Source organism: Cucurbita maxima, unplaced genomic scaffold (assembly GCF_002738345.1).
Source record: "Cucurbita maxima cultivar Rimu unplaced genomic scaffold, Cmax_1.0 Cma_Scf00004, whole genome shotgun sequence".
In the NCBI taxonomy this organism is placed as follows: Eukaryota; Viridiplantae; Streptophyta; class Magnoliopsida; order Cucurbitales; family Cucurbitaceae; genus Cucurbita; species Cucurbita maxima.
The window spans coordinates 2,764,239-2,776,171 of record NW_019272020.1 but is presented as its reverse complement, the minus strand read 5'-3'; the positions used below and the strand labels follow the sequence as shown (position 1 = coordinate 2,776,171).

Genomic DNA, 11,933 nt, shown 5'->3' with positions numbered 1-11,933 from the left:
CACATCTTTTTTTTTCTTCATATTTTACACCCACACCCACACTCTCTACCTTAACCTTATTTCATTTCTTAATTCTACTCAATTTAAACTATATAACTTAGTCGGAGTTGACTTGGATCACAACCTCGTTTTTATAGAGAATTGATGTTATAATACATTTGTTGCATTAATATTTTTTTTTAATGTTCAATGTGATGTGATGAACCACTTGGTAAAAAATATACGCCTTTATAACTCAAAGTTGAAGTGGGTGTATCTATTTATATTCATTAAGTTATAATATATACTTTTAAAGTATGTACACCAAAAGATAATAATGAGCACAATCATAATGGAGGGAAGTGGAGATGTGACTATAAATTCATAAACCCATTAACCAAAAAGTAATATTATTATTTATGTCGTGTGCTACTTTCATTCGTTTTTTAAATTTATGTGCAACATTTACTCTCGCTCTTAAGCAAGTCACCACGATTAGTATGTTTCATAGCCTATACCTCTACTTTCTTAAAAACATTTCTAAAAAATGAAGTTGGTGAAAGTTATACTGTTCTAGAACATATAATTCGAAGATAATATCAACACCGATAATAGAAAGATTTAACAACTAATCATATTTAAAATTATGGACAAGAAGGAGTGGGACACCATGCACCTCTCTTTTTCCCTTTAATTCATCTCTTTCTCTTCCCTTCCAATCCTAAAGAATAATAATAATTAAAAAAGAAAAGGGTTTTCCCAATGCGTTCAATGTGATTTGAAGATGGATGCATGGTGCACTTGTGAGACAGAATAGAATAATATATATAAAGACACCATGCATCCATGTTCATCACTCTCCTTCATACTTCAAAACCTCATCAATTTCAACCCTTCATCCTTCTCCATCTCCTCCTCCTCTCATATATCATAACGGGTTAGATTATCAATTACTCATCATCAGTCTCTATTATTTTAACTGTAATAGTTTAAGTATTCGTTTTAGTCTTTACATATCGTCGCTAGTCTCACAATTTTAAAACGCGTCAACTAGAGAAAAAATTTCACACTTTTATAAAGAATGTTTCGTTTTCGTTAATAGAAAAAAAAATGAGGGTCTTGAGCTGGGAGAGGGTAGGGTACCAAAAATGAAGGGAATGTGTTGAGCATGTGAATGGGTAATGATGATTATTACTGATGCCCACATTGAGATGAGGCCTTTCCTTTTCAGCTGCGGATTTGGAAGTGTTTTGGTGAGTTGTTTTTATGTACCAAAATTCTGCTGAAATCCAGGCTTTATTTGGGTTCAGCTACCAACACCACATATAAGATTAAAGCCACCACCACCACCACCCACCAATTCTTCTTCTGCTCTCTCAGATTATGCCCAACACACCACCTTAGTGCCTGCCTTTCCGTACCCACTTTCTCATTTCATCACAAATTTGATAAGGATAATTCGTATCCATAGAGATTAATTATATATGAACCCGATACTTCATAATTAACAATAAAAATATGTTTAAAATTTTTTAATTATCTCATAGCGACTATAACAACTCAAGGCCACTGCTAAGAAATATGGTATGTTTTTGCTCATCACAATTTTAAAACGTGTTTATCAGAGATAATTTTTTTACACTCTATAAGGAATGTTTTGTTTCTCCACAATTGATGCATGGTCTTTGGATCCTCTATTTAAAATAATCAAGTGGATAATATTAGGTGTTTTTTTTTTATCACTTTTAATTCACAAATTTTATTTAATTATATTTAACATATTCTTATTTTAATCGAAAATATAATGTCTCCATCATTTTCATTAAACTCGAACACAATTAAATTTCCACATCTACAATTTATACTCATTCACAATTTTAATTTAATGGAAGAGCTCAGTAATTTTCTTGTTTGTTAAACTATATTGTAAACACACATCGAGAAATATATAAATATATTAAGGTAAGGTTAGACAGATGTTACAAAAATCACATGATATTTGAGTAAGGCACATGATTTTCATTTGCACACGACAAATTTGTAAATCTTCTAAATTTAGGTGACATGAATTTCATTAAGATTCTAAATGTCTAAATGAACACCAACTACCTAATTATTTATTTTTCTTTTTTTTTAAAATATGACAGTAAATTTATTATAATTTTGAAAGCATTCGAAAACCATCCTTCAAAAAATTAAGTTTAATTAAATCTCGACAATAATCTTCATCAATAGTTTTTAATTATTATTATTATTAATAATATTAAATATAATTATTAAACTTTTCGTATTTTGCATGGATCCTACATAATGTCACTTTTCCATGTGCATCATATGGGAAAACACCAAAAAAAGACATTGCAGGCAAGTGGGTTTGATTCTCAAAAGCAGAGACCAATTTTTGTGATAATCAAATTAATATTATTTTTTTTAGGAAAAAAACATAAAAATATATATATATTTTTTTAAATTTTTTTCAAAAGTAAATCATCTTTCCATGAAAAAATAACATTTGGATGTATTAAAAGAAATTATTTTATTTTCATGGACGCTAAACCTAAACCCTAAAACTAAAGGTTTATTATTAATTTTAATGAATAAAATAAATTAAAAAGTAGATTAAGAAAAGGGTCGAAATTCGACCATCTCGAAGAGGAAGATAAGGTTCATAATTTAAATTTGCAGAGACCTTATAATTTAAAATTGTCTTTTTTTTTTTTTATATTACAGAAAAAAATGAATACAAAATCTTGAAGGTAATGATGGGAAGCAATGGGGGTATCATTCATTGAATCTGCATTTGAGGTTCATAAATATTATTTTATATTTTCATCATTCCCTCCCCCAATCTTTTCTTATTTCTAATTCCCACCCTCTTCCTCTCCCCCATGCGTTCTCGAAATTACTTTAATATCCTTAATGTTTAATAAAAATTACTTATTTAAAGGTTGATGTAAATAATTAATTGAATTTAGTGAGTAAATTTGTGATTAGAGAAAGTAATAATGAATGGGGTTTTTTTTTTTTTAGGGAAAGAAAAAGAGGAAGGAACAAAAGAATCTACTTTTCCTTTTTCTTCTCTGTGCGACAAAATAATAAAAACAGAGGAAGAAAAAGGAGGGAGATATGATGAAAGGGGAGAAGAAGGGGGTCGTTTTCTGGTATAACAGTGGGGTGTTGTTTACTTTGGGTGAACATATTCGCACAAAGACATGCACCAAGACGAAACTGATAGGGGCGACTCAGCTGGTTGTAGTCGCCCAAGGGGGCAGCAAAGTTATGGGTGTCAGATTAGCGTGCTATTTTTATTGTTCAAAAGCTAAGAGTGGGGGCCTCATGCGTCTCTTCGCTTCTCTTCTCTTCTCAAAAACCCCATTTCCATCGCCCAAAGATTTCTCGGTGGTGGGGGCGGTGGTGCTGATTCAGAGGGAGAAGGAGGGGTTCCCCTGAGACTTGATATATAGAGAGAGAAAGAAAAGGGAACATTCTGAGGTTGGCCTTTTGTGTTTGTGTGGCTGTGGTGGCTGTCAAAGATGGGGCACAGCTCATATCTTTGATGGGTGCTCCTTTACTTTACTTTTTGCTGCTTTCCTTCTTTCTTTTGTGTCTGTGTGGGGTTGTTTGAGGGTTGGAGTGCTCGCTTCTGTGAACATTGTTTCTGATTGTTGTGCCCATCGATATTTGATTCTTCGTGTTTGCCAAAGCGAAAAAGGAAACCCCAAACACCTCCTCTCATCCCTCTCTTCTTCTTTTTTTAACTTTTATCTTCTTACTGTTTGCTTTCTTCTGCTTGATTCCTTCTTTCTCCCTTACCCATTTCCCCCTTTTGTTTTCTTTTCCGGAATTTCTCCAAATCCACCCACCTTCTTCCCCTCTCACTTCTTTAGTAACTGTTCCTTATTTTTATGTCTTGCATTCGTTGCACCTCTGAAATATCTTGATTCGACGTGTTTCAAAAGGTTTAACCAAAGGATCCATGTGATTCTCTTCATTTCTTCTTCTCAATCCAAACAACTTGGGTGTGCGAACTTACAACGGATATTTGTATTTGCAGTTTCAGGTGTTGTTGAGCTTTCAAATCCAAGACAGTGGGCTGGGACTTTTGAGTTGTGCGGCTCTACGGACTGGAAAGGATTTTAGGTATTTGACCCATTGGAAAGTGAAGTAAAATAAGAAAGAACCCAACAGGGAAAACGAAATCTAGAAGGGAAGGATAAAGAAATAAAGGAAAGGACGGTGGTGTCAGGTATTAGCAAGTGGGGGTGTCTCCAGCTTTGCGAGTTATATACGTTTTAACGGTGTTTTCTTAGTAATGTCATACCCATTCGACCCTCTATCCCCGGGGTCCTTGGGGAGTGTTACTCACTGAGGAAGCAATCTTTTGTTTACTACTTTTTCAGTTTCAGGCTGTGTATATTTCATTAAAGTATCAAAACCCTTTCTGCTTCTCCCTTTGTTTGTTCTAAAGATTCGGTCACACTAGGGAAACCCTCCCCCCCCCAGATTTGCCCACTCCCTTTTCACAATAAGAGATCGGGTCAATTTTTGGTGTGTCCTTCCACTTCTGTGGCTTGTCTTCTACTTCTTTGGATATATTCTTTCTGGGTATTTTTTTGGATTGACATAGACAATCTTGAAGAAGAGGAAGAAAACAGATACTCAGATCCGTTTTCTTCACCAAAAACATGAAGTTTATGAAACTTGGATCCAAGCCCGATGCATTCCAGACTGATGGGGACAAAATTAGGTGAGACATATTTCCTTTTTAGTTGCCTTCGATGTGCTTTTTGTTCTCCATTCCCTCCTCCTTATGCTGCTGATGCTATCATAAGTTTATATGTTCATCAAATGAATGCAACTGCCACTTTCATGAACTAGACACCACAGGAACTTATGGTGTTGATTTATTCATTCTTTTGTGTTTGCTAATTCCCATTACTTATTTTTATAAGGTATAAGGTGTGGAAACTTCTCTTCTAGTAGACCGGTTCTAAAACTGTGAGGTTGACGGCGATACGTAACGGGTCAAAGCGGATAATATTTGCTAGCAGTGGGCTTGTGTAAAAATGTTAACAAAGCCAGACACCAGACTGTAGTGCCAGTGAGGATGCTGGGCCCCCAAGAGGGTGGATTGTGAGATCCCACATAGGTTGGAGAGGTGAACGAAGCATTCCTTATAAGGGTGTGAAAATCTCTCCCTAGTAGACGCGTTTTAAAACCGTGAGGATGACAGCGATACGCATCTGGCCAAAATAGAGTTTCCATAAGCCAAAATTGAACCCAATTCCTGGTATTCAACTTGTGTAAGCTCTCAAGGCTGACTAATGAATGATATGAACTGACACTATCAAATTGGGGAACTTCCAAATCTTTTACCAAATGTTGGATTTTTTTGACTGCTGGGTTTTTACATTCCTTGGAATTTTTTTGATCCAGGATTTCCAAATTTGTTTCAATGAGATTCGAATCATCCTTGTTTCTTTCAGGTATGTAGCGACCGAGTTGGCCACTGACATTGCTGTCAATGTCGGAGACGTGAAGTTTTATCTGCATAAGGTATGGATCTGGTTCATATTTATTTCAGAGGCAGTGACAAGCCATTAAAGAGTATGATAGAGTCAAGATCCACACTATCCACTGCATTTATTGTTCATTAATCAAACTTGATATTATTGAAATTAGTAGGTTTAGAATTATTCTTTGATTGACATCATAACCTCGTTATTAACATGTAACATAGTCTTTGAGCTTCCCCTCAAGGTTTTTAAACGCGTATATTAGAGAGATGTTTTTACACGCTTATAAAGAATGCTTCATTCCCCGACTGATGTTGGATCTCACATAATATGTAAAACCAGTTGTCATTATTCCTATCTTAGAAGCGCTATGGATAGGTTTAGCAGATTAACTTTTGCAGTTTTATGTGAAAGATTGTTATTCTTTAGCAGCAAAAGTTGAACAAAGATTAAAAATAAAAGACTGAATATTATTCACAGTTCTTAACAGGACAAACATAATGTAAATTTATGATTCGAAGCGGTATAAATATAGTTATTTGATGTACGGTACAGGTACGAATTACTTCTTTTTAAAAGATTCATTGCTTGTAGTATTTGGGAACTGATCTCTCAATCCTATTATTTCTTTTTAAAAGTTACATTCTCAGAACAGAAAGCATTTAGGTCCTGTTTTTAGATGTTGTACTAATACCATTAAGCATTCTCGTTATTGTAGTTTCCGCTTCTGTCGAAAAGCGCTCGGTTGCAAAAATTAGTCGCTCTGTCGAAGGAGGAGAATAGTGATGAAATCCATATCCTGGATATACCTGGGGGAGCGGCTGCTTTTGAAATTTGTGCAAAGTTCTGTTATGGTATGATTGTCACACTCAATGCATACAATGTCATCGCTGCTAGATGTGCAGCCGAGTATCTCGAGATGTATGAAACCATTGAGAAAGGGAATCTCATCTACAAGATTGAGGTCTTTCTCAACTCGAGTATTTTTAGAAGCTGGAAGGATTCAATAATCGTTCTTCAGACAACTAAGTCTCTTCTTCCATGGTCTGAGGAACTTAAGGTGGTCAGTCACTGCCTTGATTCCATAGCTACCAAGTGTTGCATCGATACTTCGAAGGTTGAATGGTCGTACACTTATAACCGGAAGAAGCTTCCATCTGAAAATGGTGACGATTCTCATTGGAATGGTGTGAGAACGCAGAAAGTTGTTCCGAAGGACTGGTGGGTTGAAGATCTCTGTGAGCTTCAAGTTGACTTATACAAACGTGTAATATCGACGATTAAGACGAGGGGTAGAATCAGTGGTGATGTTCTTGGTGAAGCTTTGAAAGCGTATGCGTCGAGGAGGTTACCTGGATTTTCTAAAGGTATGGTCCAGGGTGGTGATATTGCCAAAAATAGACTACTGGTGGACACAATAGTGCAGCTACTTCCATCAGGGAAGGGGGAAGTCTCCTGTAACTTCTTTCTTAAGTTGTTAAAAGCAGTAATTCTGCTAGATTGTGGAGAGATGGGAAGAATTGAACTGATGAAAAGAATTGGTCAGCAGCTTGATGAGGCCACCGTGGCTGATCTTTTAGTTCGAGCTCCTGCCGGTGAAACAACTATTTACGACGTTGACATGGTACAAAGCCTTGTCGAGGAGTTTGTGACGCAGGTGCAGGACGTCCACACTGATCTTCACATGGAAAATGAATATCATGAGATTAGAAGTCCCAAGTTTGTTTCTGATGCTTCCAAGTTGATGGTTGCAAAGCTGGTAGATGGCTATCTTGCTGAAGTTGCTCGTGATCCTAACTTACCCATCTCGAAATTTATACACCTTGCTGAATCAGTATCGAGCTTCTCCAGACCATCTCACGATGGACTATACCGAGCCATTGATATGTACCTGAAGGTATATTTTAAATCCGTTTTAGTTCAAGCAGCTGCATTATAGTATGAACAACCTTAACGTAGATTTGACCTTGCATCACTGCAGGAACACCCTGGAATCAGCAAGAGCGAGCGTAAGAAAATTTGTCGATTGATGGACTGTAGAAAATTGTCGCCTGATGCGTGTTTGCATGCCGTGCAAAACGAGCGACTTCCCTTGCGTGTCGTTGTTCAGGTTCTCTTCTTTGAACAAATGCGAGCCTCGGCAGCATCAGCTGGCGACAGTACGCCTGATCTACCGAGTTCTATTAGGGCCTTATTACCAGGAGGGGGTTCTCATGGAAGCTCAAGATCAACTACAACGAACGCAGAGGACGACTGGGATGCCATACCAACTATTGATGAAATCAGAGCTTTAAAAGGGGAACTTGCTGCTCTAAAGCTAGGAAATGGCGACGTGACTAAAAGCAACGCCGAAAAGGTTTCGGGGAATAAAATGAAGGGCATGCTGATATCAAAGAAGATCTTCTCAAAACTTTGGTCGAACAAAGACAGAAACGGAGAGATCAGTAGCTCAGAGACATCAGAAAGTCCGGGGTCTTCAAACGCAGAGGAAACCAAATCGTCGACCCCGTCAAGAAGCCAGAGGCATTCGATATCATAATTCAAACACGCTCTACAAATGCAGTGAGTGAGTGTTTGTAAAATGTGTCTCTGTTTTGACAGTTAGAAGAAGTAGAATCCGCTGACAAATTCCCACCGTTACAAAGGAGAGTTCGGTCGTATATTGTGCATGTAAAACCTGTTCTTACAGCTGAGCTGAATTCATGAAGGAATTATTGGTCTGTACGTTTTATTTTAATGGGTCATTGAGTTATAATATTTTTGTTGTACCATAAATCACAAAAAAAAAAAAAAAAAAAAAAAAAAAAAAAAAAAAAAAAAAAAAAAAAAAAAAAAAAAAAAAAAAAAAAAAAAAAAAAAAAAAAAAAAAAAAAAAACGTAGTAAGGAATGTCAGAGATTGTCTTGTCAGAATTTTGTGTTGTGGTCCTCTTCTTATGTTATGGTTTCATTACATATTTAATCGATTAATTATTTTTTAAAACTTTACACCTTTGATCAAAATTATAAAAAAAATTGAATTTAAATATAGGTCCCCCTACCATGTCCCTGCCTAAATTTCACAGATTCCCATATTCAAAAGCTAAAGAAATAAATAATAATAATAATAATAATAATAATAATAAATGGGATTTGGAGTCTAAGTTTAGGCCTATATTATCCTTAATTGATTATATTAAAACATACCAAATAAACTTTGACCCAACAATATGAAAACTCCCCTTCGTTCAAACTTAACCCTATTTATATATATAAGTAATTTGTAGTTTAATTTTGAGACACACTCAAATTATATAATTACCAAGAAAAACGCGACACTCAAAAAACTTTAGCTTAAATTATTATTGGATTTTACCTAATCCAAAACTTTAGCTTAAATTAATTATTTTTGTGAACTTTTTCGAGCATTTTCGGGAAATTATATTTCTTTTTTTTTTCTTTTTTTTCTTTTTTGTCGAAGGGAAAATGACGTCAGATTTACCAAGTAAAACTAAATAGTCAACGATTCCTACTTTTGAGAACTTTAGTGATTATAATAATATTACATGACATTATATTTGGAAGCCAAGTTGGAATTTCAGTAAAAGAATAATAACAATTATAATAATATTAATAATCTCAGTCAAGTCAAATTAATATTATTATACAAGATAAACATTTCTAATTTCCTACTTTATGCTTTCTTTCATAAACGAAATCCAATAATCTGAATTTATTTATTTTTAATTTTTATTATTCATTTTTACAAAGATAATTTTAAAATACACAATTTTAAAATACATGACTTTAAATTACAAAATGAAGTCTTAGTTTTTAATTTAATATCAAATAAGGTTGATTAGCTACGCTTTTAAGAAAGGGGGGAAATTGCAAAAAAGGTTATTTTACAACAAAAGACCATAATCTATGATCCGTTACTTTCCTTTCCCTTTCCCCATTTGGCTTTTTCGCACAAAATCTGCCCTTTCTAATCCTTAAAAAACAAACACAAAACCAGGTACAACTTTACTTTAAGGGATAAAAAAAACGGCAATGGCGGTGGCGGAAATGGAAGGAGATTAGAAGAAGATTAGAATTTAGAATTCTCTGGGGTCGACGAAAATGGACAAGCCAGGTGCTGATTTGGTCCAGTCACCCACAGAGCCGTCGCTGAAATCTTCGGCGAGGCGCTTGATGCACCAAAGATCCTCCTCGCAGGACAGCATTTTCCAGTGGGGAATGGCGCCTCTGAGCCGCTCTCTGGCCGAGACCTCCGTCGCAACCACCCCACAACCTCTCTCCTTCGCCAGGTTATGTGCGTACCCACACAGCGCCTTCACCATCCTCCCAGCCTCGGGCCCTTCTCCGCCCAGCCCGTACAAGAAATGCAACCCGAACGGTCTAAAGAGCTCCGGCACCGACGGCAGCCTGAGCCACGGAAATGCTTTATCCAATACCCGTGTCGTCCTGGCTAGACTCCGCTTCAGGCGTGACGCTCCACGTACTTGAAGCTTAAACACGTCATTGCAGTTCCAGACGCTGAGAACCGCCCAGGACTCGGGGGGGTCAAGCAAAAACCGGTCCGACCCGGGCCAGGTCTGAGGCGTGTAAGTGCCACGTGGGAAGGCGAGGAAGGTGCCAAGAGTGAGTACGTTGTCGAGGATAGCGTCAATGTCGCGGGGGAAAAACTCAGTGGTTGAGAAACGGCGGCGATAGAGAATCTCAGCGTCGGCGCGTGAAAGTGGTAGGATAGTGACCCTTTGGGAGACGGGGAGTGGACGAGCAAAGACGGGATTGACAAGGATGGCCGGTGTACGGAATTTGGAGTAGTCGCATTTTTCAGTGAACAGATTAACAGACGCTACGTTGTCCTTTTCGGTGGCTATGTAGGAATACTCAGCGCCATTCTCTCTGAACCATTCCTCCATTTTCTTCACCAGTTTCATCCCAATTCCCATCCGTCTGAAATAAAACATGTCACGTATTATTATTATTATTATTATTATTATTATTATTATGTAGCAAGAAAAAAAAAGATATAAATACAGACCGGTGAGCAGGAGAGACGCGAAGGCCAAGGATATAGGCGAGTTTAGTGAAAACAGGGAGGTGGTGGTGGGTTTTGGGATTAGGAGGAGCGCGGGAGAGTTTTTGACCGCATGTAACGGTTTTGATGCACCCCCTAATCATCCCCACTATCTCGTTCTCTTCGCCCGTTGCCGCCACCTGTTGAAACGCCAACAAATGCTCATAATAGTGTGAGACACAAAACCATAACCAACACCAAATACCAATAACTTTAGAATTTAATGATTTTGTTGTAACCTACACACCCACAGAGAGAAACAGGACAGAATACAAATACCAAAGGAACAGAATAGAAAAGAAACAAAAAGAATACCATACCAGCATGAGGAAAGCAGGGGAGTTGCGGACCCTGCAAATTGGGTCACCTAAAAGGTCGGTGAAAAGACAAAGCTTGCCGCTTGGTCCGACTGCGCACCGTCGCTCCACATCTTCGACGCCCTTACTATCTTTACTCGCATCGAACTCTCTAATCACTATGGAGTCTCTGTTTCTTATCATTTTTTCAAGGATGAAGTCGAAAGGCGATGAGGAATAGAGAGAGAGAGGGAAGAGAAAAACACATGCAGCTGTGGATTCGAAGAGGAAACAGAGGAGGGGGTTTTATAGGGTGAACTCCCCACACTCACTGACTCACAGCCTTTTCGAGGCCCGGAAAGGGGATATCCAAATAACGTGGGCTATAAGAAATTAAAGCAGAGGAATTTTAGAATTTGGAAGAGAATGAAACGACTTCAAACCAAAATATATTGAATTGGGGTTTGGCCAAACAAACAAACAAACAAAAAATAAAAATAAAAATTCATTAATAATATTAGAAATGGAACCCAGACACAGAGGAGAGAGAGAAAGGCAGAGACAGAGTAAAAGCTTTTAAGAGGAGGAGGAAATGGCGGCTATGGCTGCGCAGTGTCGTGCATTTAAATTAAATCCCTTTTTCATTGGGTTTTAAATCATTTATTTCTATGAAACCAGGCCTCCCCATCATCTCATCTCATCATCACCTTCCTATAATCATTACGCTCTTTCTCCATTGCCTTTTCAGTTTTTTTTTTTTACAATTTTTTTACCATTTTACGAAACAAAATAAAACTGCTCCACCTTGATCATCACTATCACGTTCATGAACATCCTCTAGGGTCGCAATCATCGCGACCCTTGTCATCATTACTGACGGCTGAGATTTTGCCACGAAAAGGGTAGCTAGATTTCATTAAGGACCCCTACCCCTGCCCTTCTCTTCCCTTCCCTTTCAGAAAAACTGCCACCGCAGTCCTACAGATGATCTGAGAGCTACCCTTAGCCTCTGGAGACGATTTACTTCTCAAATATATATATTTTTATTTTTTCTAATTGCTGTAGGATTATGGTAGGTG

General features: G+C 37.2%; 2 protein-coding genes across 5 annotated transcripts; one reads left to right on the top strand and one right to left on the bottom strand.

Annotated features, from left to right (window-relative positions):
• The first annotated feature begins 3,144 nt into the window (after window positions 1–3,144).
• LOC111477958 (BTB/POZ domain-containing protein NPY4-like) lies at window positions 3,145–8,252 on the top strand. Of its 3 annotated transcripts, XM_023121977.1 has the most exons (6): window positions 3,484–3,938; window positions 4,034–4,225; window positions 4,607–4,726; window positions 5,466–5,535; window positions 6,214–7,392; window positions 7,477–8,252. In XM_023121977.1, the coding sequence occupies exons 3-6, from the start codon at window positions 4,665–4,667 to the stop codon at window positions 8,032–8,034; spliced, it is 1,869 nt and encodes a 622-aa protein (XP_022977745.1). In that variant the 5' UTR covers window positions 3,484–3,938; window positions 4,034–4,225; window positions 4,607–4,664; the 3' UTR covers window positions 8,035–8,252. The 3 variants fall into 3 exon arrangements, with proteins under 3 accessions (XP_022977746.1, XP_022977745.1, XP_022977744.1); XM_023121978.1 differs by lacking the exon at window positions 3,484–3,938 and adding an exon at window positions 3,145–3,471 and having other exon boundaries at window positions 4,034–4,726; XM_023121976.1 differs by having other exon boundaries at window positions 4,034–4,726.
• On the bottom strand, window positions 3,377–11,933 carry LOC111477959 (probable N-acetyltransferase HLS1). Of its 2 annotated transcripts, none has more exons than XM_023121980.1 (4): window positions 11,925–11,933; window positions 10,523–10,589; window positions 9,522–10,434; window positions 3,377–3,396 (listed from the first exon to the last, which is right to left on the bottom strand). In XM_023121980.1, the coding sequence occupies exon 3, from the start codon at window positions 10,428–10,430 to the stop codon at window positions 9,570–9,572; it is 861 nt and encodes a 286-aa protein (XP_022977748.1). In that variant the 5' UTR covers window positions 10,431–10,434; window positions 10,523–10,589; window positions 11,925–11,933; the 3' UTR covers window positions 3,377–3,396; window positions 9,522–9,569. The 2 variants fall into 2 exon arrangements, with proteins under 2 accessions (XP_022977748.1, XP_022977747.1); XM_023121979.1 differs by lacking the exon at window positions 11,925–11,933 and adding an exon at window positions 10,879–11,304 and having other exon boundaries at window positions 10,523–10,698.

Excerpts from the sequence above, each read along its gene's own strand:
- LOC111477959 (XM_023121979.1), bottom strand. The coding sequence starts at position 11,058 with ATGATAAGAAACAGAGACTCCATAGTGATTAGAGAGTTCGATGCGAGT. Across the intron at positions 10,699-10,878 it reads CCCCTGCTTTCCTCATGCTG|GTGGCGGCAACGGGCGAAGA; the intron begins GTATGGTATTCT and ends GCGTTTCAACAG. Across the intron at positions 10,435-10,522 it reads CGCGTCTCTCCTGCTCACCG|ACGGATGGGAATTGGGATGA; the intron begins GTCTGTATTTAT and ends GTTTTATTTCAG.
- LOC111477958 (XM_023121978.1), top strand. The coding sequence starts at position 4,665 with ATGAAGTTTATGAAACTTGGATCCAAGCCCGATGCATTCCAGACTGAT. Across the intron at positions 4,727-5,465 it reads ACTGATGGGGACAAAATTAG|GTATGTAGCGACCGAGTTGG; the intron begins GTGAGACATATT and ends TGTTTCTTTCAG. Across the intron at positions 5,536-6,213 it reads TGAAGTTTTATCTGCATAAG|TTTCCGCTTCTGTCGAAAAG; the intron begins GTATGGATCTGG and ends TCGTTATTGTAG.